Genomic DNA, 27,565 nt, shown 5'->3' on the forward strand with positions numbered 1-27,565 from the left:
TCTAGACTTCTCTGTATGTGTGAAGGTGTGTTAATAAACTGTATGGCCAATTTAGTGTCCAAGTATTTGTAATGGAAATTGTGGTAGACTAGCATAAGACATAGCTTCCATATATAAATTTAGAAAAATGCACTGCAAACTTTTTTTATGCATTCACAAGTTTCTTCCACTTCCTTTTCTGCCCATGTTCCAAATAAATATAGAACAAGATATCTCAGCCTCAAACTGAACACATATTCTGGAAAACATTTACATAGTCTGGTGATTTAGTTTTAAATTCATGTCAGAGAAAATTGTGATTTCGAGTAGAAGTTTTGGAGGCAGATTGACTAGGCTGATATCCTAGCTAACCCACATGTATGTATTCATGAAACAAATTCATTGACTTCTGAACTTAGGTTTCCTCGCTTAAAATATGTATATAAACTTAGTATAGACTTGTTAGAATTTGCTTGAAGGTTAAATGAGTTCATCTGAGCAAAGAAAATACATTTAAATTTAAAGCATTAAAACAGTGTGTGACATATGTAATGCTTAGGAAAGTATAAAGAGCATTATTAAGATTATGATACAGTGACTTTAAGCCCCAATTCACTGCACTATTTTTATAGTCCTTAAATCTACTCTTACCATTTAAATGCCCAATGCATTCCTCTATTTTGGATTACTCCCTCTTCCTTTCTCTTACACAAACTAGTTATCTTCTTATAAACAAGTATAAATTGCCATATTTATTGCCTCTTTTGTAATAAAAAAGTGCCTGTGCAAGTATTGTGCTCAGCTAGCTTTATTATTTGACATTTTAAATAATAATAACCTAAATATTTACTGAGAATAAATAGGTTGGATACTTGGTACTATAAATTTGCACTTACTGCAAAACATGATTCAAATTTTGAGTGTTCTTTTCCTTTGATCCAACACTGACGATGGAGATATCTTGTTCTGAGTACTTGGTTGATAGGAATGCAAAGCGCAGGACCAGAGTAATCAGTCCAGTGGCTTCTCTGATTTCAACTCTATCTCCCTCAACTATTCTCTGATTTTGAGACTGCCTTTTCCCTGATTATCTTCTCCCCCCTTTTCAAGTCAACATGGAATAGTGTCTCTGGATAAACTGTGTTTTCTGCCAAGTTATAGACCATTTTAATTGGTCCCTTGGTGACAGAAGAGATGACAGATCCGGACAGGAGTGACTTGCAATGTCCTGCTATTTGTGACTGTTTTCAGGAATGATTTGGTGAATTTGAACATGGCTAATAGGTACAGAATGAGAAGCAGAAGCAAGGTGACCTCTTTGGACACAGGACACCATTTTTTTTAGTTAATCCTTGTGTTTCTTCTTTGTACCTCTCCTGCAGTTGACTATCTGTAGGGAAACTGCTGGCTCTTATTATCATCACTTTGAGCACTTTGACTGCATTATGTAAAGGTGTTCTGCATCCTGGGGCCAGAGCGAAGAGTCTTTGTTTTATTAGCCTGACAGTTCACAGCAACTTGAATTGGAATTGATGTGATCAGTGCAGCAGTGCCGTATCTGCTGATTACCTAGATAGAAAGAATATTGGCTGACACTGAACCTGGCACAAACGTTCTTTAAATCTGATTGTTCTGGCTAGCAGGAAGCTGAAAGCCATCCAGCATGAATTTTCCAGCAGAATTGCAATGAATGATGAGTGCTTAGAGATAAATGAAAAGTAAAAAAAAAATCCATAAATGAATTAATAAGGAGAAGAGATGAGGAACATCCTAGGTGAGGCTGACAGATATAGGATATATGGAGTGTACGCCAGCTCATATTTTGGGGGTGACTGAGAAAAATGGTCTTTGTATTTTACTTGTGTGCCTCCGCATGCCAATTACCTGCTCTTCCAATATCTGTTTTGCTCTTTAAGCTGTTTTATAGAGGTGAACTGTATAATGCGTGCACCTGATGAGTCTGTGTATTAAGAATACATATTGTTGAGTCAGTGTGGGAAGTGCAGAAGGAAGTCAGTTCTCATTAAAAGGAATCTTTTATTCACACACTCATTGCAACCTTTTGAAAACTTGAGTTTCTCTCTGCACTAGAATGATACTTGATGCCGGTGCTTGTGGTGAGATAGGCGAGTGTTGGGGACAGAAGGTTGGGGAGCACCTCAGATGCTTTCATGATTGAAATGCCAATATTCTCCCCCAGTGTGACAGAGAACACAGATCTATTCAAGAGTTAATAAGTATGGATGCTGAGAAAACAGTTCAAAGGGCATGCCTGGTGTATTCAAACTCTGGGTTCCAATTCCAGTAACACCAGGATCCCCCTCACAGCAGAAGAAGCCAAATTAAAACAAACAAAGAAACAAACAAACAAACAAACAAATATATGTGAGCAACACAGCCACTCTCTACATGCTCAAATGAGTCTTACCCATGAGTTAACTAATTCCTGGACATCTCATAGTTTATACCACTAATATACCAAGAGTAGCACACCACATTTAATTGGGTTTAAAGTAGAAGGCCACTAATCTTCGGGGAAATATGTTTATACAGATATAGATATAAGCACACAAGACTCAACCTTTAACAACATGTTACTAATCTCATGTAGAAGGGCTTAATAGCCCCTGGGTAAAAGACAACTATCTATCTTCACACACATTTTTCTAAGGAAACTTTTTGGATCCTTTTTAGTGGATTATTCATAACAAGCAATACAAAATAAATTATTTCAGTTCTGCTTTGGGGAGAGGGTTTGGAGTTCAGGATGGAAATATGGTGGTGGGAAGGTGTAATGGTGGTGGGACTGGTGTTCAAATATTAAATGTAATATTGTGAACAACTTTATAAAAATACAATAAAGTGTGTGTATATGTATACATATATGTATATATGAGCAAGGAAGAATACAACAGGGTAACATTGTTAAAAAGTGCTTCTGTTGGGACCAAATTGTAGGCTGCTTGCTTTATCTGCAACTGAGCCAAATTCCATCCACAGCACCAGTACCGTATGTCTTCCCCTGAGCATCTTTATGTATGATTCCTGAGCACAGAGCCTGGAGTAATCTCTCTCTCTCTCTCTCTCTCTCTCTCTTTCTGTCTCTCTCTCACACACACATACACATGTAAGTGATTGTAAAATAGTAGTTCTATTGATGGAAGATCATAACACTAAAAAATATCTTCGAGTGATTATTGTGAGGCGCTGTTTAAAAAAAATAACCTACTATTGTAACCTTTTGACATAAGTGCTAAATAGCTACCATCTTACACATAGTCATGGAGTGCTGTATGATAATTTTTAAATATTACAGAGATAGTAGGTGACAAAATTTGAATCAGCATCTTTGAGTATTGAAACTGTTAACTATAAACTATCATGTCTCTCTGAATGTAGAAATATTTAATTTATGGGTCAAGGAGTAGACCCTGATGAAAGGACCATGAGTGCAGGATACATGTTAAACTACTTAATAGTATAAAAAACTATACAGGAGGAAGAAAATAGTGAGGGAGAGAAATGGATACAAACAGAAGCAGTAGATGATTGCTGCAAACCTCTTTAACACCTTCTCAAACAAGAGCTGAGCCTAGTTAGAGCTAAACACAGGCGATGTTATTGTGTGGTGGTTCTATTTCTTTTTATTCCTCGCAGATATTTTTGTGTAAAAGAAGCACAAAAACAAATGTCCTAGAATTCCATCATTTGAGTGAAGTATAAATTTTCTAGGGCATGGTGTGGAATGGATAATAACCAGAGCAAAAGCAATGCTGAGTGTGACTAGGGTGTGTAATGCTTAGTGTATTCATCTGCGGAGGCTAATGAGAGGGGGTGTGACAGTTTTGGACAATATCCTCCCTTCTCTGGGAAGGGGGTATTAATTAATGATAATAAGGAGCACTTTGGTTTAATGTACAATGACAGTTCACCCCAGCTGAGTGAAAAAAGGTTGTAATCTGGGCTAGCCACCTAGCTTACACATTCAGCATGCACAGAATTTTGTTTACCTGACGAAGCATCATAAAGATGCTCAATCAATGACCAGTACATGTTCTCATGTCATCTATATGTTATGTTTACCCTAATATTAAATTCAGTGGTTATAATGTTTTTGTTTATACCTTGATTTTTGGAGGGAAAGCCTGCCACTTACAATCCAGAGTGGGAAAAAGGGAAGAAAAATATTCTCCCATCCAGGACAATTTGTTATAGCACATAGAAGTGATCATCTAATTACTTAACACTGTTGCATCCTGGGTAGAGAGTGCTATCTGATCAAGGCAACAGAGACGGAAGATACTTAGACCTGTTTTTTGGACACAGAATTATTTGATTGCAGAGGTAATGCTGGAGCCTGCTGACTCTGAGACTCTCCTAGGTTAGAGCCTGCCTTTAAAAAGGAGAACTAATCTACCTGAAACACACAAATGTCACAGTCATGGATCTATTTACTTATTGCCATGGTTGTTGATTAATCTTTTTTGTTGTTGTTGTCTTCAAAGTTATAATGTTTTGAATTTAGAATTCAATTCTAAGATAGAGGGTTCAGTCTCTAGTCAGCCTCTGAGGCAAAAAAGCAAAAAGTCCTGTGTGAGGGTCTTCCAAACTTCTGTAGGAATGTACATTGAAGGTTGACAAGGAATGGCCCTCTAGATCAGTATTTAAGAACAAATTGTTATCTGTGGGTCTTCCTTTCAATCACTCAAGAAATCAAATCACCAGCTCTTAGCGCATTTCTAACCAAAACTTGTATCACTTGTCATCGAGTTGATCCTCAATTTGCTCGAGTGGGCACCAGTAACGTCTCCATTTGTCCCTGTTGCGTGCTAGTGTAGCCCAATGATATCTGCTCACTCCAGGAATGGGAAGAGCCTCAAATCATTCATTAACCAAAACAAGCTGTTAAATAGAATACTTACATGCTTAGATATTAATGTTGCATTCCCAGTACTAAGAAGAAATATATAGAAAAGAATGAGTACAAATAGTTTCCTTGTAAGCTTCATATTCCTATATGATATTTATTTCTGAATACTCTAAGATGAAAATTTGAAGAAACACAATGGCCAAAGTGAAGTGTGTGGATTCTAGTGTTAGACAGACTCATTTGGAATATGGCTCAAGATTCTGTGGGATATAATCAAGTTAATTGGTTACATCAGAGTTAGATTTTTGATAATTTTTTTTATCTGAAAATAAGGATGACATCCACTCTTCCATTTAGAGTGCACTAAAATAGTGTCATGATAACACTTGAAGAGCCCATTGTATAGTACTTGACACTTCATAATTATTCAATAAATGTGACATATGCATACATATATATTTGTTTCCTCATCTAATGCATATTTCTTATTACCTGTTTTACTGAAAATACAGAGCATCTTACACAAAATGACTTTCTGTTCTTAATTTTAATGAAGGGCTATGGTAGATTAAAAGATAACTCAAAAATTCAACTGTAGTAAGATATCATAATCTGTAAGGCAGCAGGAGACACTCTGGGGAAGACTTTGTAAGCCCCTAAGTGTCCTGTGGCATAGATACTATGTATATGAAAGACAAATTTGAGGACAGAAATAGACTTTTGATTCAAATTCACGGCTCCTGTTCCTAGGGAAGATTATTCATGTGAACTGGAGAGATGAATGTGTAAGGCGTTTGAGGAAGTTATTCACAATGTGTATGGGGAAGGTAAAAATGACACTCTCAGATTTTCATCCTGGCCACAGCCAAGGTGTTGAAGTGCTTAGTGTTGACTAGAGGTTTAATTCAAAACACTTCATATTTTAAGATTAACTGAAATTATGTTTGAGCATATTCTCTATGACAATAGAGAATAAGAAATAATTATCAATTACTTTTGAGACTTCACTGTATCACTGTGATCCCATTGTTCATCGATTTGCTCGAGCGGGCACCAGTAACGGCTTCATTGTGCTTGTTACTGTTTTTGGCATATCGAATATGCCATGGGTATATGTCAGGCTCTGCCGTGCTGACGGGATACTCTCAGTAGCTTGCCGGGCTCTCTGAGAGGGGTGGAGGAATCGAACCCAGGTCGGCTTCGTGCAAGGCAAACGCCCTACCTGCTGTTATCACTCCAACCCACTTTTGAGACTTATGGTACCAAATTTTCCCAAGAGAGAGGCTAAGAAACAAAGTTCCTTTTCCAGCTTATTCACCATTTTCAGCAATCTTTCTGGAGAATTCAGAATGGCAATTGTGATTCATCTCTAGCAGTTTTATCCTCAGATCTATCCTGAGGTTTTACAGCTAACAGTGGGGTGTCTTGTTTCAATCCAGATATCTTCTTTGGAAATTCTTTGTTTATATGAAGGTATGTCTTCAATCAGAAATATTAACCCTTGTCTCCACCTTTAGCCATGCCTAATTCCACAGACGTATACATAGTCTGGCTCTACGGAGAACCCATCTTCCTACAGAGATATGTTCTCATCCTCACTGGAACCCTGGTCCTTACATACACACATAAACAAAGGTGCACTGTAAAAAACTAAAGCTCGCCGAGGGGCGAGTGCACTCACGGGCTCTCCGGGCAGCTCTGTCTCACCACCCGCGTTCGGTGCTCTGGAACCGCAGTGTGTGGACTCGATCGGGACGGCCGGTGGTCAAGGACAGGCGAAGGAAGAACGAGGACCAAGCTGGTTACTGATTAGTTACCGTTTATTCAATCTTCAAGCTTTCTCATCTCCCGCACTCCCAGCTCCAGCCTCTCTCTGGATCTACTCTGCTTCTCTCTGGCTTCTCTCTCTCCTCCTACCTGTCTCTCCCCGATCTCTCTCAGTGGATCTGGCCCCCCAACCCACTCTCACAGCCTAGTTAAATCTCCACAGCATCTGGGGGTTGGGGCATACACGTAGGTGTGGTCACCATCAGTAGGGTAAGGTTCCTTTCCCTTAGGGGATGCTTCTCCTAGGACTTAATTCTCTTTCAGCAGGAGGATCCACCCAAGGGCGGAGTCCCATGAATGTGTTTCTCTTCTCCTCAGCCAGCAAACATATAAGAATTCATAATATTAATTATTTTGTATGGACACAATAAGAGATGCATTAAAGCTTATAGAATTGGTCTCCTGGGGCCATCTCAATCTCAGACTGCAGTGCTCAGGCCAGATCAGTCTTTCCTATCCCTCGCAGGGTCCCAGTCTCATAATTACTATTGGATCATGACAGGATTTGTCTATGATCAAGCTCTTAACTTATAGTTAAGAATTAGGCACTTTGGCCAGGCCCATCTCGATGCCAGGGTAGCACATAACTCACCGCTTGCCCTGGATCCTTCCTGTCCCACGTCGGGGACCCTACTTTGGGGTGCTAGGAACTGAGGGCAACTGAGGCTTAAGTGGAGAAAGCAGAGGCCCGGGAGGGAATATTCGAGGCCAATTAATTCCCAAGTTATAAAAACATAATATTGTCTTCTTGTGTCTATACAAAACAGTCATAGCTTTAAAGTAAATTATTCAAAAGGCACAAGAAGAAGAGAAAGGCAATATTAACTTATATAATATAAATTCAGTATCCTAGGAAGGTCTGACCTTGCAAATTAGCAGAGTCAGATTAAGGGAAAGCCTCGGATTAACTCTTTTGGGGAAGAGAGCATGGAGAAGTGATTATAGCTAAACAAAGGGATGGGAGAGATTCGGGAACACCTTGATGGGTGAGACTGGGGTAAGCCTAAACTCTGGGTAAAACCGGGACAAGCTACTTGTGGCAAGGAGGGAAAGGACAAAGTAATGTCATCCTACAGTGCACCTACTTGCATTGCCACATACAAAATTTCAATGTTGTTATTCATGTTGCCCCCATGTTTTATAATAAATGGTGCAGGTTGTAAGAAACATGATGAGCTCCCACAGAAGAAATATTGAGGGATCAGTTTTGGCACAGGGGGTTCCCTGAAATAACCACAAACATGGGCTTAGACTCAGAACAAAAAGGGCGATGAAACATATGTGTACAGAAGATTTCCTGTGTACACACACACACACACACACACACACACACACACCAGGGCATCTGTTCTACAGGTCAGACAAAGAAGTAAAATAAAGACACCTCAAAATGGAATTTAAACAGATTAAGTACCTTGGCCCAAAGTGAGTACACCCATTGCAGCCCCCGTGGTCTGTTGTCACACAGATCCTCAGCTTTGCCAAGCTTTTATACTTCCGGATAAACCTGAAGGTCTATCTGCCAGGGATGAATCACAAAGCAGAGCTCTCAGCCTTTGATACAGCCAATCAGTTGGGCGCCAACTAAAATCCTTTCTTTTGTCAATCAAATGAACTGTCTCTTAAACATATATAACCCTGTTCAGATTTCCTTGCCAAAATAGCGAGAGGGGACAGAAAAGAAAATGATAATGAAACTACTGGCAGAGGTAATATTTTTATTCTCTCTGTCCTTGTCGTTAGCTCCCAGGGTGCTGAATGAAAGATGGGGTTGTTCCCAATTAGAGGTTGGCTATGGAGGGAAGATAAGTCGGACTGTGTGGAGATTCTGATTTATGAAACTTAATTTCTAAAGACTTGGCAGTTTAGTCATGGTTAAATATGTTATAGCATCACAAACATATGCAAAAGCAATATGGGGTTTCCTGGTGAGTATTCCTATGGAGCTAGTACAGTGAGTAACTAAATATTATTTGTAATTAACACATCAAGGTTGGAAGGTAGAATGCTCCTGGAGTTTACATCTCTTATTTTTGTTAAGGATCAAAAATGCCTCAGAGATGTCTGGCTGCCGTGGTTTGCCCCAAATGAAGCTTATTTTTCTAAATAGTTCAATATATTTCTTCCAGCAACTCTTTTATACTATTTATTTACTTAACAAACTTGCTGTTTCAAAAGTGTACAAAATTAACCCAACTCTAAATTATCGCAGATGCAAAATCAGCAGGTACAAACTAATGAGGTTTAGCTGTGTCAAAAGCAAAGGCAAATTATGCATATTCTATTGATAGAAACCCAGCCTCTTTCAATTGATAAATTTGGAGATTTATTTGTTCAGAGAACATTAGAAGTCAGATTTGGGAGGGAAACCTAACACTGTAGCTTTAAGCAATTAAATTCTGTATGCACTTCTGTTTCTTCACCCATAGAATTGAAATAATAGCTATTATACAGGTCCAGAGTGGATATTGAATACTTTATATAGAAAGTATTGGGCATAGTTCTTTTCAGTGATTAACAGGAGAGCAGCTATTGCTTCACTTTTCTACTTATGAGTGTTTTGCAGATAGCAGTCAGGTCTTAATACTGTGCTTACTACATCTTCAACTCAAGTGTATCCCCTGCACCGCATGATTCTCTAGGCATCAAGTGACCAAGCACTGCTTGAGTCAGGTCTGGGTCATCTCTGGCACCACAGGACCTAAACAACATGATATTGTTGGGTTTTTCCATTGAATCTCATGCCAGGTTGGCCAAGAATCACAGATTGGGACCCTGAGAATCCTGATTGCTACCTAGGAGACACTGTCCAAATAAATCTGCAGTACATTATAAAAGGTCTGTGTTATTATCACTGTCACTGTCACTGTCATCCTGTTGCTCATCGATTTGTTCAAGCTGGCACCAGTAACGTCTCTCATTGAGAGACTTATTGTTACTGTTTTTGGCATATCCAATACGCACGGGTAGCTTGCCAGGCTGTGCAGTGCAGCATCCATACACTCAGTAGCTTGCCGGGCTCTCCGAGAGGGGCGGAGGAATCGAACACGGGTTGGCAGTGTGAAAGGTGAAAGCCCAACTGCTGTGCTATTGCTCCAGCCCCTGTGTTATTATAGGGGTTCAAATATATTTGCTCACTAATAACGCTCTGTGTGCTCCAGAATACCCTTTGATCTGTTTTGTTCCCCTTATTCTCAAGATGTGACTAAATGTAACTGCATTTCCTGAGTGATAATGGGCATTAAATGAAATATGCATAAGGTAGATATACAGTATTCTACACATAAAGGCCCCTTTCACATTTCCTTCAGTTTTTCTAGTTGTCATAATTTTGTGTGAAGTGAGATATGGATGAATATGCTTATAATCTAAAACACTTTAAAAACAAAATGCACAATTAGTGATTTGTTATTGCCCAATTTTGGGAGTTTTCTAATTGTTACCCACTCCTAACATACAGAAGAAAGACACCAATTATTTTTGGAACTATGTAATTAATAAGGACTGCTTAATGTGGAGAGAAAGGTATTAGAGAAATGGAAGGGCTATTTGACAATTTAGGGAAATCATTCCTTCTCTATGTTTAAATTCTGTTCTTTTGGCTCAATGCTTTTTAGTAGCTTGGTAGAGCTTATTTTTTATAGGGAAAAAAGCGATCATAATTGTATCACATACTTTTATATATCCCAACAGTTAAAGGCTAAATATGGGCTGGAGCGATGGCACAGCAGGTAGGGCATTTGCCTTGCATGCAGCTGACCCGTGTTCGATTCCTCCGTCCATCTTGGAGAGCCCAGCAAGGTACTGAGAGTATCTCACCTATATGGAGGCGCCTGGCAAGCTACCCGTGGCATATTCAATATGCCAAAAATAGTAGCAACAAGTCTCACAATGAAAACATTACTGGTGCCCGCTCAAGCAAATCGATGAGCAACGGGATGACAGTGATACAGTGGAAGGCTAAATATGGCTAAATAATTTATAGTAATTAAAAGCTTGTGCTGTAAAATAATAGAATTCTGGGTTCAATGCCAGTTCAGAATATTCAGGATCTCTAAAAATTTGAGGTATTGGACAATAGAACTTTGGACATATCACTTTACCAGAATGAGTCTCTAATCTGTGAAACAAAATAAGTGGTATTTACCCAAGGGAATCATCAAAAGAAGTTGAATCATTGATCAAATTTGAATCGCGATGCCCACATTTTACTTATTTTTTTAAATTTTGTTGAATCGCCGTGAGATAGTTACAAGCTTTCATGTTTGGGTTACAATCACGCAGTGATCAAACACCCATCCCACCACCAGTGCATATTCCTCACCACCAGTATTCCCAGTATACCCCCCTTCCCCACCTCCTCCCTGCCTCCATAGCAGATAATATTCCCCAGTGATACCCACATTTTAGAGGCACTTTTTATTGTTTTATTTACTTAAGGTAAGAACCACTTCCCTTAAGTATCATCTTTTGTTCCCTTTTCCTGAACCTCTCTGTTCTTCATTCAACTCAAATGGCCAAAGCTGGAATTGATATTCTGCTTTTTTGTTTGTTCTTCAAGTAAACACTTGCTCTCTTTATAAAATTGATGTATTTTTCAGCCATGTCAATTTTTCCCAGGTAGCAGGGATAAAGGGAATGTTCTTGGCTAACAAGAAGATTGAAAACCAGGTGAAGACTTTCATTACGTATAATAAAGGCCGAGACTGGCGTTTGCTGCAGGCTCCAGACACGGATCTGAGAGGGGACCCTGTCCACTGTTTACTGGTAAGTCTTCATGAGGGAGCACAGGGCAATTGAGAGGGAAGGTCTGGGAATGGAGGTAGACAATCCCATGAAGATGATTCTGGGGCGTATTGTGCAAATTGATGAACAGAAAGGGATATGGAAGGGTCACCATTCTACTTTTTATGATTGTCTGCTGAGACAGAAGTACATGAGTGTTTTGCTGATTTCTGAGGATATTCATTTATGGCCCAAATTCTAACAATACGGTCACACTGTAGTTTATAGGAGAATATGTCGTTTGTTTCTATCTATTTTGGCATAGGCACTCTTATTTACCCACAGGTAACCTATTGTAGTTTTTTGTTATTTACTTTTTTTTTTCTTTTTCGGTCACACCCAGTGATGCTCAGGGGTTACTCCTGGCTCTGCACTCAGGAATTACTCCTGGTGGTGCTTGGGGACCATAGGGGATGCTGGGAATTAAACCCGGGTTGACCACATGCAAGGCAAACGTCCTACCCACTGTGCAATTGCTCCAGTCCCCTATTGCACATTTTAATATTACATAAATTCAGATATAGAATTGGTAAGTTGAAGGCTCAATTGTGTAGATGTATTTTCTAATGAAGAGGTTTAATTATATTTTTTAAAGAATTTTATGCCTTCCAATGAGGTAAGATCCAGTGAGTAAACTCCTAATGACATGTTTCTTTAGGTCTAATTCTGTAAAGCTGGGTTTTCAAGATATGATCTGTTTATCATATACAGTTCAATGATTACTTGCCAGATAAAATTTTATTAAAAATCACCCTGCTTCTTTGTATATTATCTGTGACTGATTTTATTCTACCATGGCAAAATCCAGTAGTCATAATGGGGTCCATAAGGCCCAACATATTTATTATTTGGCTTTGTAAAAAACAGCTTGTTGACCTCTGCTTTGAAGTGTGGCTATCATTTTTCAGATGTCTAATTTTTGGTTAGTTAAATAAATATGGTTTCATTTACATATTTTATAATATAGGAGCATTCAAGACAAGGATCAAATATAGTTCTTCAAGGAGTTTGCAACCTACATAAAAGAGACTAGATTTTTGAATAAAATAATAAATCTCACTTCTTAGTTGAGCACCAGTCCCATACTTGATGTTTCTATGGATAGTCAGTGAATGCAAAATGGAGTGTAGGAAGAGATAAATTTCAAAAGAGTTATAATTGAATGCTGATTTCTGGAAGACAAATTAGAATTTGTGATTAAATTCACCAAAGATAATGACCAATAGAATGTCAAATCATAAGGTACACTTCTTAGTTTTAAAATGCTGTGTTCCTACTCCTTATAATAGTTCTAACTTTACTATAATGCACACACATATCACTTACCTCGGTCCATGAAGTCTGAAGATTCAATCTGCAGGTTTATATAATAAAGCTTTAGACAGGTCATCCTCCTCCTTGAGAATATTCCAGCCATCAGAACTTGACCTTCTTAGTTGCAGAAAATATAACTGTTGTCACTTCGTTAGTCTGAAATTCAGCTTCTCACTCCACTTCCATCCTTATTATTGGCAACTTACAAGGGGAAAATCCAGCTATAATAATGGTTGTACAAAAACCAAAGTACAAAGTACAAAGTAAATATAGCAGTTATTTATTTAAAAGTTACTCCATCAAGACAGCTAAGTGACATTTTATAAATAAAGTGACTTTGCTAGTTAGCTGGTCTGAGATAGAATAATGTAATTAGCCAAAGATGCATAGAACATCCCGGTGTCTGGATATGGTCCTCCATCTTCTTTGGGGGAAAATGCTCATGAGAGAATATAATATATAAACTTCAAAGGTTTCCTTGGACACTCTGGCATCATATGTGAACTACTAGAATTGCCTCTCACACAAAGATCTTAGCAAGGTGCTTTTTTGTTGTTGTTTTTAGACTACTGTTTGTTTTAATGTGAGTCTTGAAAACCTAAATATATAACATTATAGTTCTTCATCTCCATTAGAACCACCCTAATCCAAGTTACTGTTATTTTTCATTACCCCTACAGTGACAGACTTAACTGATTCTTCTTTCTCTACTTAGCAATCAATTTTCTAGCCAACTGGCAATGAGAACTTTGTTTTCTAGAAAAAATACAATGTTTTGAGAGGAAAATACATAGAAAATACCTATATTCAGAGTGCAGTTTGATAAATTCGCAAAGTAATTGGAGAAATAATTTCCATGTAACTACTGTTGTGACCAAGCAAGTTCACTTTGGTTATCCATTCCCCAAATTGTTCTTTATTCCTTTGTAGTCAGTATAGAATAACTACTATTATTTCACTACAAAGTATATTTCTCTTTCCTAAAATTTTGTATAAATGGAATCAATGTGAGATTAAATGGAATCAATGTGAGATTGCGTGCCTCCTTTATTTAAACCTTCTAATGACTCCTAATGCTGGTAAAATAGAATTGAAATAGTCTATCACAGCCTATAATGTTCCTTAGGCTCAGATCCCTGCCCACTGTTCCTTTCTCATCTCTAGACTCTTATCTTTCCTATATAATCCTTATAAGTGGGGAGAGGAGAGTATTTTCTTTCATGAACTTACATTGTGAATTTATATCATAGATTGCATTTGCCATTATTTCTCTTATAGTTCCTTTCTCCTCATTTGGGTTTTCCTTGGCATTTGGATTCTTGCTTGATTCTCTTAATCTTGATTACCTTAAACTCGATTTCCAGACCCTACTCATGATCTGAACTCAGTCCATGTATTTCTAGGCCTTCATGTCCATATTCTGCTAGAATATGAAATCAGTGAGTGCAGGAACCATGGCTCTCTTTGCTACTCCAGAGAATCAGCCCCAATATATGCCTCATGGGAGGTGCTCCACACATATGTTATTGTATTTGTTTAACATAGATGGTCAGTTGACATCTATTTTGTCGATTGACAGTATTATTAATTTCACTTTTGAACTTTCACACTGGAGCATGTTAAATAATTTGCCATGATATTCTCCCTCTGAAGTCCAAAGAATCAAGTTGACCCCAAAGTTAATATCAATAGTCTCCTTAAGATTAATGAAGTGCTAATTAATGGCAGGTATCTACATGGGTATTCGCAAGTTTGGTTTTTTTTATTTTAAATCCTTTCTTCCCAATAACCATGTTGTTTAATGTTGTTTTAATTTGAATTTTACAAAATAGGGGACAGGGTCAGGAGGGGAATATATATGGGTGGACGAAGGAGTAGAGAGGAAAGTGGAAAAATCATTTTATGAAATGCACAAAATAGGAAAGAAAACCTTTGAGCTACAGGAGACCCAGACTACTAAAATCCTTCCTTTCCTGGGAGCTGGTAGCAGAGGGAAGAGAGAAAGTGATTTTAGATTGTGAGTACTTGGAAAGTGACAGTGTCACTGCAAGCACGGCCTAGTGATTAGAAAAGAGATTTTCCCGCAGGGCTGTTACAGATGTGGAACAAGTTCAGAATTACAGGCCCAAATGGAATGTTCCTGGTTAAATGTATTCTATAGAAATAAGACATCCAGAGTAATTTGGGGCTGTATTTTTAGAACTTTTAGACTGATTGCCTGGAGAGCTCAGCTGGGATTTCTTTCCTTTGAAGGTTGCATTGTACAATTAGATGGGGTAGTGCAGGTCATGGTCCACCTGCCTCCAAGGGTTAAGATGTGAGTGGAGCCTGTGACAAATCTTTGGGTCTCTCGAGAAAACATCATGTTTCGTAGAAAGAGGCAATGACTTCTTTGTGGATTGAGTTGGAAGTTTTCTATTTGAGTTAAACTGCCAGAGGATTCTTGATTCTTTTGCACCTTCCTTGCATTGGCTGTGTTTCTACCTATTCGGAATCAACACTGGGCTGAATACCTCCAACCCAGGCAATCTGTTCAGGGGGTTCCTTCTTCCTTGTCCCTACCTCATTACTGAACATCTGATCGATTCTTGGCATCAGTGCAGTATGTGAAACAATGTGTGGGGGGAAGGGAAAGGGGGAGGACAGATATTGTAAAAGATTTGCAGATTTATTTATTGTCTTATTGCTTTTAAAATAAGCTAAAAGCTAAAAGGTCTCATTTTATTGCTTTTAAAATAAGCTAAAAGGTCTCATTTAGCTTTCATTGTAGTCCGCAGATTAGTTCTAGGGACAAAGGTATCACTGTAGCACTGCTGTCGCACTGTCGTCTGGTTGTTCATCTATTTGCTCAAGTGGGCACCAGTAGCATCTCCATTGTGAGACTTGTTACTGTTTTTGGCATATGAAATATGCCACGGGTTGCTTGCCAGGCTCTGCCATTCGGGCAAGATAATCTCCCGTAGCTTGCCAGGCTCTCCGAGAGGGGTGAAGGAATCGAACCCAGGTCAGCCGCGTGCAAGGCAAATGCCCTTCCCGTGTAATTAAATATATATGGGGAAAAGAAGCAGAAAGTCTATTTCACCCTAAATACTCAAGTAGTTTTAAAGATCATGTATTTCTTGGTGAGAAAATGTCTTCTATTGTTTTATCATTCAGTAGTTCTTCACTGACCAGTGATTGTGTTATGGAGATAGTTGCTAGTTAATTAGTTGAACTCATCATATTTTTTGAATGCTCAGAATGACCAACAATTTTTGTTAGTTAAAATACACTGTACCAGAAAAGAATAGTAAGTATGACTTAATGCACACATTGGGAATCAGGAGCTTGTGAACTTCCAGCAACTCTGTACGCACTTGCCTTTGTGACCTTTTTCTTAGGAAAGAGACCTAAATTTGTGAGAGATATTTGAATTCTACACTGGACGCTGAGGAGATAGAGACCAGAGCTCTAGTCCCTACAGCTGATCTGTTGATCAGTTGATGATATTCCGTGTCCAATCATTACTTGTGAATAATGGCAGCTTGCAAATTCATATGTGAAGCTCTCCTATCTCTGCAGGTCAGCTAGCTGCAAACACATGGTATTTTAGTGAACAGTTCAGTGTTTGTGTGTGTATGTATTTTTTTTAAGCTGAAAGGGCAGGAAATTGACTAGAGCCTGTGAAACAAACTGTGCTTTGACTTTTCTGAATTGGATGTAATTCTGGAAAGGCATTTGGTTCATATTTTCTATGTAAAAAGAAAGCAGAAAAGCAGAAAAAGAAAAATGAAGAGTAGGACAAAGTGTCCCCTGTTTGGGTAAAAGGTACATATTTAAAAACCTTGACCCATGTTCTTCATGAGTTTGCAGTGGCTATATTACTATTATAACAAACCTTTTTAATTAATTTTCAGTGACTTTGACAAATGCTCAAAATGGGCCAAATACACAAGTTTTAGTTCAGTGCTATGAATCACTTACTCTTGCTTTACTTCAAACATTGATGAGGCCAATATTTTCCTTGGAAAAAAGCAAGTAAGAAAAAAAGCCACAGAATATTCTCCTTGTACCAGTTGGGGGCAATCCAGTACAACAAATATCAGAGTAGAGGAAAAAGTGTGCACAAAAATGATCAGTTTTAATGTTGCTGCTACCGCATGAGTTGGTGTCTTTCTTCTCAAATTAATTTATCGCAGGACTCTGAACGCCATGGCAACAGAGCTGTGCAGAGAGAGCCAATTGAAAAGGCCCTTTCCTTTTGTAATCACAAGTGCTCTGTTTCAAATAATCCCTTATGAGATGGCAACTGATCTTTATGGTTTTCATCTTATAAACTACTGAGTGATGAGGTATATGGCAAGTGGTTGGCTTGACATTGGCAACCAGGGGTACCCTATTCTCTGAGTACTGTAAAAAGCCCTCTAATAAACCAAATGCCTAGGTGCTATCCCCAAGAAATGGTGCTCCTATCAGAAGACCAACTAGATACTCATTTTAGTCTGTGTTATGCAGCTTATAAATAAAATTACTTACCGCCAATATCTTTCTGAATAAAATAGTAGTATCTTTCATGTCCTAACATAAAAGCTTGGCTTGATATTTCCAGTGCTATTTTTTTGACTGTTGTTTTTAGATTCTATACTAGGTAGCAGAAAGTGGTGTGTGTCTGGGGGCGGGGGGATAGGACTTCCTGATTTCCTTTTATTTCTAGTGTCTATGTCTGAGGGAGATAAAACTGTATATATCTCAAATATGTAAGGATAGTGCCTGGGAAAGTAAATAGATGTAGATCAGAGAAGTGGGAGCATCATAGTCTTCAGCTTTATGGAAAACACTCGTGGGGAATAATTTTGATCCCTCTACTTTATTCTGGCTGAGTATCAGAATGTTGACAAGCTTTGCCAAAACCTCTGTTACATCAAATTGTTCCCACTGAAGTCATGATCCTGAATAAAAGGATGTTAGGTACTTGGATCTGTTTCTTCATATTGGGGTTGATGCCTAAATTGTTTTACAGAGTATCATAAAATTTAAAAATCCTCATTTGAAAGTTTTCCTGCAAAGACAAGGCTTTGGTGCTGTCACTGAGAGTTTTGCTTTCAGTGTCAGCAATAAAAGGATCTCTTAGTGATCTACTGTTTTTATTTTGCTAGTATTTGGGCAGCTTTTGTTCTTTGGTTTCATTTTTAGTTTGTCATTTACTCTACCCAATATAAATTTAATCATTGTATCTCTGTAGCTCTCTAAATATCTGCTGGCTGAGACTTACAGAGCAGAAGAAAAGTAATAACAGTGATACATTGGTGATTCTAGAAGCCCAAGTCGATAAGATTAGACAATAATCTTCCTGAGAGATAAAAAGAAGTGTGGATTCAAACACAAACCTGAAGGTTTTGACAATTCAGTACAAGAGCTATTTTAAGTGAAAATCATATAAGATTTATTATCCTGTTTTTGTAAAACTATTGATACCTTGATCAGGGAATTTGATCAATGTTTTTATACGTGGGTAAACAGATCCCTCAATTTTTTTTTTTACTTTTTATTTTATTGAATCACCATGAAAAAAGTTACAAAGCTTTCAGGTTTAATTAAGTCTCAGCCATATAATGATCGAACCCCCATCCCTTCACCAATGTACATGTTACACCACCAAGAACTCCAAATATACCCCCCTCCCACACTCACCCCCCCCCACCTGAATGGCTAATGATCTTCACTCTATTCTCTCTATACATTGAATACGTTCAATATTTCCACGGAGAACTCATTATTATTATTCGGAACTTTCTCCCAACAATCAAACCTGCTGAAAAGGCATCATTTAATAATTTGTTTTCCATTGCTGAGAATGAAGATTATATAAGCTCGCGGGGCCATGAGAGCAGCCTCGAGGTTTTGGATTTCTCATATTTTAGCTCAGTTCACAGTCTAGATGCATTTCTATAAGAAGTCACTGGGTGCCAAAATGGGTTAGTAGACCTCCTGGAGCATGGTCTTTAAGGAGCAGAGCAGGCCACTTCGTGCGAGGCTGCTCCGGATCTCATCTGGGCAGAGAGTGTGTCAAATTTCTGTTTAATCAATTATAGACAACTTTTTTTTCCCTACAGATCTGAATTTATATTGAATACTACTACTCCTAATAAACTAGTAGACAGCATGTCTGTTGTCTAGTAGATATTAGCAGAGTTTCACAGATCACATGGATTCTATATATACAACTGAGAATAGGGTTGCAAATTGTTTCTTCAACCCCCACTAACCTTTACGGAAGCTTCTTTCCTGATTTCATATCCTATTTGTCCTCCTCATCCATACCTGATTATGTAGAATGTTGTAGCTTAAATCTTCTGTTTCTTTTCATTGTTACTGGTATTATTGAAAAGCTTTAGATGACCTTTATCTTCCTGAATATTGCATCTTCACTGCATCTTCTACCCATCTTTGGTTTTGGTACTATTTTATCCCGGGAGACTCCCTTGTTTTCAAAGTGGACAGACTCAACATCTCTGGAATTTTGCATTTTGCCTGATCTTATGACCCATATAATGTTCTATCTTTAAGAAAAGCCATAGGAAGATCTTAAATTGCATACTTTATCACAGCAGGAACTAAATTGTAGTGACTGTAACTTTCATAATCTCTGTCTGATGTCTGATAGGTCAAGTATCAAAATATTCATGTAATGGCCAAGTGGAAATTAAGGCCACATACTCCTTTCTTACCAATTTGGCAGCTATCTCATATTTGGTGGCCTACAGACATATATGTATAATAGAAGATGAGTGAGGGAATGGGTATGGACAGATGGACTGCTTGGATGCTTTCAGTTTCAGCTTTTCCTTGGGTTCCTTAACAATTGGGTTGTGTGGTTTTCTAACATTCGTTTCTCTTCTTCTCAGCCCTATTGCTCACTACACCTTCACCTGAAAGTTTCTGAGAATCCTTATACATCTGGGATTATTGCCAGCCGAGACACGGCTCCCAGCATTATAGTGGCTTCAGGTAAGAAGCTCACGTAATTCGCTCGCTGCATTAAATTATGTTTATTTTTAGAAGTTAGGTGTCTGTTCTTGGAACTTAATGAGAAAGCTAAATATATTTTTAAAAGCAACTAAACCACTCTCCTTGAAGCAAGTACAATGGAAAATACTGCTCGGATATGATACATGTAGCCTGGGTGTATCTAGTGCAATGCAGACAGCCAGTTATAGCTCATTGTTTATTTTTACAGAGAGTTTGATTTACTAATGGCGATATGTCTTCTAGGTAATATCGGTTCAGAGTTATCAGACAGTGACATCAGTATGTTTGTGTCTTCAGATGCAGGGAACACTTGGAGACAGGTAAGATCATTCGGAGTCTAGTCATTAAAGTTTAAATGACATGGAATGGTTCAACTTGTTTCCATTATGGAACTTAATTGGCACAAAATCTTAAAGGGTTCCAGGGTGTTTATATTTTTATCTCAGATTTTGCTTTATGAAAGTCTTAATAAGTCTAAGTTTAGCAAATATTTGTGGAACTTGATATATTAAAGAATCCAATAAATGATAGCCTTACATCAAATTCATGTGTGCAAAACTTTGTAAGTAACAATGAGGCCAAATTTAATTGGACAGATTTTTTTCCATAAAAGTAAACCAGAAACCCAGAATTTATCTTATAGAGAACATGGAGCCTGGAGGGTAGATTATCTGCCTAGCACTGAGTTGCCTCCATAAATCCCCCTGGCCTTTTAGTCGGCGTAACGAAGAATGCAGTGATTTAGAAGTAGCTATTACCCAGGTGGTATTCTGAGATGTTTAAATCTCATGTGCAAAAGACAGAGTAATAAACATCAATGTGCATATGTTAAGGAAAGAAGAAATGAAATCGCTTTATACCAGTGTGTTTAGCTTAAATGCTCTCTCTATGCTCAATGAAAATTAGATACACATGGCATATAAACTAGGTATTTAATGAGCTCTAGCAATCATATGAAGGTATGTGCCTAGTGCTTGGTTGTTACACTTCAATAAATAAGTTTTAATAATCCACTGACATTTAATTATCATATAATAACTAGCACGTAAATTGAAATCTAATGCACAGGTAATCACAGCATGTGAACACTGCTTTAAAAATTAGGGATGTTGGTGTCATGGTTCATTTGCCATTTCTTGGCTTTAGAATATTCATAGATCCTCAATGGGATGTACATGCTTTGAGGAAAGAAAAAACAGGCTAGGAAATAAATTGACTATATAAATCCCAGGGTGTTTTTACTGGTAGCTAGGTAGAAATGTTAACTCTGAAGTTTCTTATGAACAATGTAAAACCATGATCCCAGGTTTTTTACCATCCATTTTTCTAAACAAAACGAAGCAGTCACAGTCTCTACTTCAGTAATCTTGTAACATATATAGGTAAAAGAAGTTAACAAAAGAGTAGAAAAATTTATGTCCCCAGTATAACTCTAACAATACTATGTTGATAGACCATCTAATAATGCTTTGATAATACTGCACAGAAAGCAGTATGTTTTCTATATAGGAAGTATTTAGAAATTGTTTTGACTTTGAATTGGTTTCTCCACATTTGAAGCTAGTTCTAGTGACGCACAGGCCCAAAGATAATTAAGCAATTTTGAGGTACTCTTTTTCCTCTTTCCTCTATAAAGCTAGGGGGAAAAAAGAAATGATTACTTCCTTACATGAAAGTGAGATTCTGTAAGTTTCAGCTCCAACACCCACTATGCAATGTCTTGGTTAGGCTAGTCATCGTGTCTCTAAAACTAGTTTTCACTTAATCTGTGTAAATAAGAATTTGGTATGAAAATCTCTGCTTTCTTCAATTGAAATATATAATCCAATAATGTATCCAATATTCTGATATCATGATAAATGAAAATTGGTATAACTTACTACTGCAAAGAGAATATCAACATGGCTAGAGACCTGTGGATTTTTCACATATTTTGTGCTATACCTAAAATCATATTCATAACTGATAGTATGTGTGTGGCCTGCATGGGAAGCATTGTTCATAACTTAGTTCCCAAAGATTTGGACTCCTCATATGAAAACTGATTCTCTGAACTCTTGAGGATGTGTGGATATGGATAAGTTCCCCTCTGTGTTATCCTTTTCCCCTCCAGATCTTTGAAGAAGAGCACAGTGTCTTGTATCTGGATCAGGGTGGCGTGTTGGTGGCTATGAAGCACACATCTCTCCCCATTCGACATCTCTGGTAAAGGCATTCAAGAACTTCTAAATTACCCTGCTCAGACCATTCTAAGACTCAGGCTGTCAGATTGTATTTGTACTGAAAATTTTAAAAATAAGGATCTGACAATGTATAATTTACATCTTTGATATGATAAAATAAGATTATCATCTGCAATTTCTCAAAAGGTAGAAGAATGAAAAAAAGGATAGGAAAAGAGGGAGGAAAGGAGAGAGATATTTTATTCCAGAGAAAGGAACTGTATTAAGGCTTTTAAACATGACAGTAGCCTCCCAAATATTTTATTCTCAGCTATATTACATCACAGAATGAGATAGAAAGGACTGTTAGCTATTATCGCTAAGTAATCCAGCACCTTGCAGTCACCTTTCCCAAATGGCATTTCATGGAGTTGAATATTTACATTGCTTGCATTCATTCTGCTCAAGTGAAGTATGTTCTGCTGCTGTTCCCACCTAATTTCTCTGATCCTACGTGCTCTGCTTCCTTTGGGGGCCATGTCATTTTACATTTCTGTCTGTAGGTCTATCACAGATGGCTCTGTGAGGCCTATTTGCCAGCAGGGTTTCCAATGTACTTTCTCCTCTGTGTTTTTGAAAGAGGTTCTCTCCAAATGAGAGCTTGTTCAAGCACAAAAGCCTGATTTTCCCTCCAGCCTTAGTCTTTCTAGTCACTGGAAGGGAAAGTTGCATAAATAAGAGAAACAGAGGTTTTGCCTGGGGAAAGTATTCTGAGCAAAAGTGAGAGCAAAGGAACACACTGTGTGTGGCCAGCAAAGTCACCGACTCCGACTCCTCCTACTCCCGGGGGTCTATTCTTTATTCATTCAATGTGTCAGCCGGGATTTCAACAACCTAAGGGGAAGCTGCACAGGGTTTTTAATACTTACAGATGCTGTGTAAGGTCATCTAGGTAGATGTCATAAGGATTTTGTTCTTCTAAATCACCTGAAAGCATTGCTGTGAGATTTCGGTGAGGCTGTGGTTTTATTATTGTTTTGTTTGGGAATCATATCTGACAGTGCTCAGAAGATATTCATGGCTCAATGCTCAGAGGTCACTCCTAGAATTTCTTAGAGGACTTGTTGGTGCTGGGGATCTCTCCCGGAGCTTCTGCATGCAAAACATGTGCTTAGTTCATTGAACTATCTCTCATGAAGGGTGGTGAGGTTTTTGAGAGATCACATTTCTAATGAAGTACTGTGCTGAAAATAGGTAAAGGAACAAACATGATGATCTCTCAGAACCTGAATTGCAAACCATAATGCCCAAGAGAAAGAGAAAGAGAGAGAGAAAGAGAGAGAGAGAGAGAGAGAGAGAGAGAGAAGCAAAGTGTCTGCCATGGAGGCAGATGCAGGGGGGCATGGTTAAGGGGTGGCGGAAGGGAAATCGGGGACATTAGTGGTGGGAAATGTACACTGGTGGAAGAGACAGTGTTGGAACTTTGTATGACTGAAATTCCTTTGTAATAAAAGGACTTAAATTTTAAAAGTATTTCAACATTTGAAAAAATATCTATCAGTTGAATGTTACCCCCATTTCATGCAATTCTCCCATCACTGAAGGTAAAACACATATGGGTCTCAAATCTTCCCTCTACCCATCTCCCTTCTTTATCAGCAACCATAATCATTGTCAAGGACGGCTCACTTTGAAAAGACCCCAGTTTTAAAATGTTGCTCTCCTAGATGAAAGTGTCTCTTTTAAAAGGATTTTTTTTCTTGTGAGATCCAGTGTTAGATTTATCAATTCTTCTTTTGTTGTCACTAGGTTGAGTTTTGATGAAGGGAGATCTTGGAGCAAATACAGTTTCACATCTATCCCACTGTTTGTGGATGGGGTTCTGGGTGAACCCGGGGAAGAGACGCTCATCATGACGTAAGTTGGAACAGCATGAATGGCTTATCTCAAACCCATAGAGTGGGTCATTCACTAGATCTACCTCTTTTGCTACTTGTAGGTAGACTTAAATCTGCACACAAAACTGGTACCTATGATTACATGCTTTTTTCCATAAAGATGTTTTTAGCTAGGTCTACCTTCCCCCCCACCCCCCGCCTACTTTTAGACTTCGGTCTGCGCACACCACCAGTACCTATGATTTCATGCTTTTTTTTAACTAAAGAGAAAGAATAATGTAGGCAGGCATTTTTCTTGGCTTCTTGCTAGTTATTGAGAGGCCCACACTGAATGGTAACAGCGAAAGGGTACAGCTTATTTCTTTCTTGAATGAGCTTAGGGAAATTAGAAGGGATCATTTCTATAGAAAAAAAAGGCTATAAATTTACATCCTTAATAATAAACAAACTTGATATATAGAAAGTCACAAGCATAAAAGAAGGATTTCACTTTAAGGCAGAACTCAGAGCTTGATGAAAATCCCACAAAGGATTTTATTTTTCCCTGGCTCTTTCCCTAACCCAATTGTGAGGCATATTAAGAAAACCATGAGAACAATCTGTTCTTGTGAAATTGCATTTGCACTCCTTCTTGTCTGGAAAGTGATGATCATTAATTTGTGAAGGACTTGATTAATGACTTGCCTGCCTGTAGGTTTCCAAATATGAGCTTTGAATTTGAAATATGAAACTGTGGTTTTCCCTGAAAAAAATTGGACATGGAAAACAGAGAGATTTGCAAGTCATCGATCCTGTCACTCATGAGAATTTAAAATCCAAGTTAATAGTTCATGTGTCTCCTATATTTTTTATTCCCCGCACCTTTAGTTGATGTAGGAAAGTTCAATACAAATTTATCATATGCCTAATAATTACACGTTTTTCCATGTTTTCACTCGATGGACAAATTCTACCAAAATTTGTTTTATTTACTTTTTACTTTGCAAACACTCTTCTTAAAAGCTGACAGAAAAGGCCTCTTTTTGACTTATCTATACCTGTTATTCTTAACTGAAATACCTCATTAATTCTTGAGTGTCTAAGGATAGCCAAATGTATAGTGAAGGAAATTGTTATTATTAAATTGTCCTGATGACCGATATTCCTTGGGATTGCTCAGAAGGTAGAATATCATATAAATGATAGGAGCATATCATCTAAACATTAGCAAGATAATCTAGTAGTATGACCTTGAAACACATAAAATATGGCATTGCTAATTGCTTCCTTAATCATAGTTGCTAAGGGCCCGGGGACAGAGTTAATTTAAGCAAAGTTATGTAGAAATAGGCTCTTAAGTCAAAAACCTGAGTTCTAACTCTGCTAGCACTCAGTGACTTGGCTTTGATTTTTGTGTATTAACTCCTTGAGCCTTTGGTGACTCAGATGTAAAGGACAGTCTGTAATAGTTTCTTCCAAATGTATTTTGAGGATTAAGCGCATTTCACAGTGTAATCCATATATTGTGCTAAGAACTATGCTAAACTCTCAGTAAGCACTCAGCCCATGCTAGCTGTTGTTTCAACTATTGGCACTGTGATTATTGTGATTGTTCTGTATCATCGTGAACTCTGTAGAGTGTTTGGACACTTCAGTCACCGCTCTGAGTGGCAGCTGGTAAAAGTGGACTATAAGTCCATTTTTGATAGACGTTGTGCTGAGGAGGACTACAGACCTTGGCAGCTGCACAGCCAGGTAGGAGGGAAGGAGTTGATGCTGACTCCTGGGAGGGAGGCAGGGGACCTGACTGGGGGAAACTGCATTAAAGACCAGTTGGGGTGCTGTCAGTTAAAGTGTTCACCTCCTGCTCTCTGATATGCTTTGTCTTCTATAGCAGCAAACACACTGAACATTTATAGTCTGTTGTGAAGTAATTTCTATTTTTATCGTACAAGGATATAATGAGATAAAATCTCAAATGTGCTCTGTTAGACTTACAACTCCCAATGAAATACCAACTCAGCACCAGGATCCAAACATAATTTATCTGAGTCTGCATATGGTTGCAAGGTAGGAGCAGGAGTAAGGAAATGATCTTCATTTCATCTTGCAGTGCAAACAGAGACATAAAATAACAAAATCATACTTGGTGAGCAGTGCCAGATAAACCTTTTTGCTCTGCTCTGAGTGCCTGGGATTAGGTGGTAGGTCTTGCTTTCTTGCAAAGTCTTTGTGGTATAAGAATGTTAATATAGCTGTCAATAGGAACTTTTCCTTTGTCCTGACCCTTCAGCTATGCAACTCCTATCAAAATGCTTCAGTGAAAGTCACTCTTCCTGGATTACCTGAAGCAGAAAAGTTTTTGCTTGGTTTCTCAAATGATATACTGAAGATTCTTGCTGCACAGCTTTCACCATATTTAGCCAGTGACACATAATCTGGTCCAGACCTAGACTAGGTAATATATTTATAGGTAGCTGTGTCCTGGAACCAGTTAAAAGGAGGTTTTTGTTTTGTCTTTTTATTTAAGAAAACAAGTTTGTAATAACTTATAGAAAACTCTGCTCTAGTTCTCACGCATACACAAACACACACACTCTGTCTGACAATTAGGGATGAACCAGCTAGCAACACCCACTCTATTCAAAGACACAATACAAGTGTCGCCCATTTACATTGCCAATGTGTCTCCCGTTGGGATGCACAAGTATTGTAATATTCAGAGCTTTTGTTTTGTGCAGAAACACTGAATGCTGTTCTCTCACTTGTTCCTTAGACTGACATGCAGCTATAAAATTGTGTAGGCAGAGGCAAAATAAATCAGGACAAAATGAAGTCTTATATTTCTTAGTAATATGTTTTTCACATGCTCATAAAAGCTAATATGTACTCTTTTTATTACAAGAACATTGAACTTAATTATTCCAAAGTTGTTGACAATGCAATTATTTTTGTCTATATCCCAGTGTCCCTAATAGGACTTTGTGCCTGACACGTTGTCAAGAAAAGTTTAATGACTCCATAAAGAAAGAAAGATATTTCTTGATACAGCTTTAGTGATTCTTGGGTTTTAGACTCATTCTATCATCGAGTTCTAAATACTGCAAAGAGGATGCTATTAGCACAAAGCACACAATATCTAAGTTTGGACTATGTTAAGGTTTGAAACTGTGGTCCCTGAACTGCGTTGATATAGAACAGAGAAGGTCCCTACTATGTTCCCAATTGTTTGAGATCCTTGTCTCTCTATAGGGGGAAGCATGCATCATGGGAGCCAAACGGATATATAAGAAGCGAAAATCTGAGCGGAAGTGCATGCAAGGAAAATATGCTGGAGCTATGGAATCTGAACCCTGTGTCTGCACAGAGGCAGATTTTGACTGGTGAGCTTGCACTGCTCTTCCATAGAGTCATTCATTCACCCCGTCAAATCCACATGGGCCTGAACTAAAACCTGTATTTGAAATACTAACCTACACAGAGCTCCGTGATAATCTTCATATTCTTGTGAAATTGCCTCTTGGGACATATGGCTAACTATGAGACTGTTCCTTTTTTCCATCCTAAAGGACTATTTTAAAGACGACTAGTGATCGTCTTCAGAAATTTGATAGATCCCAGTTACCTGACTTTCTTCAGATTGCAACATTTGAAAAGAAAGAAGTGGACTTCTCAAAAATTAATATTACTTGTGCTCAAAATAAAGACTCCTTAGTACCTAGACCTTGTTTTTTGCAAGGTGG

At 38.1% G+C, this 27,565-nt stretch overlaps 1 protein-coding gene across 5 annotated transcripts in view; it reads left to right on the forward strand.

The window, feature by feature from the left end:
* Positions 1-27,565, forward strand: part of SORCS1 (sortilin related VPS10 domain containing receptor 1) — a 580,968-nt gene that overhangs the window by 456,644 nt on the left and 96,759 nt on the right. For all 5 annotated transcript variants that reach the window (XM_055118868.1, XM_055118867.1, XM_004611935.3 and 2 more), the window contains exons 10-16: positions 11,297-11,443; positions 19,660-19,762; positions 20,027-20,103; positions 21,897-21,988; positions 23,755-23,862; positions 25,460-25,577; positions 27,075-27,205. In XM_055118868.1, coding sequence (XP_054974843.1) covers positions 11,297-11,443; positions 19,660-19,762; positions 20,027-20,103; positions 21,897-21,988; positions 23,755-23,862; positions 25,460-25,577; positions 27,075-27,205 — 776 coding nt within the window. The remainder of the gene's footprint in view (positions 1-11,296; positions 11,444-19,659; positions 19,763-20,026; positions 20,104-21,896; positions 21,989-23,754; positions 23,863-25,459; positions 25,578-27,074; positions 27,206-27,565) is intronic.

This window comes from Sorex araneus, chromosome 11 (genome assembly GCF_027595985.1).
Source record: "Sorex araneus isolate mSorAra2 chromosome 11, mSorAra2.pri, whole genome shotgun sequence".
NCBI classification, from domain to species: Eukaryota; Metazoa; Chordata; class Mammalia; order Eulipotyphla; family Soricidae; genus Sorex; species Sorex araneus.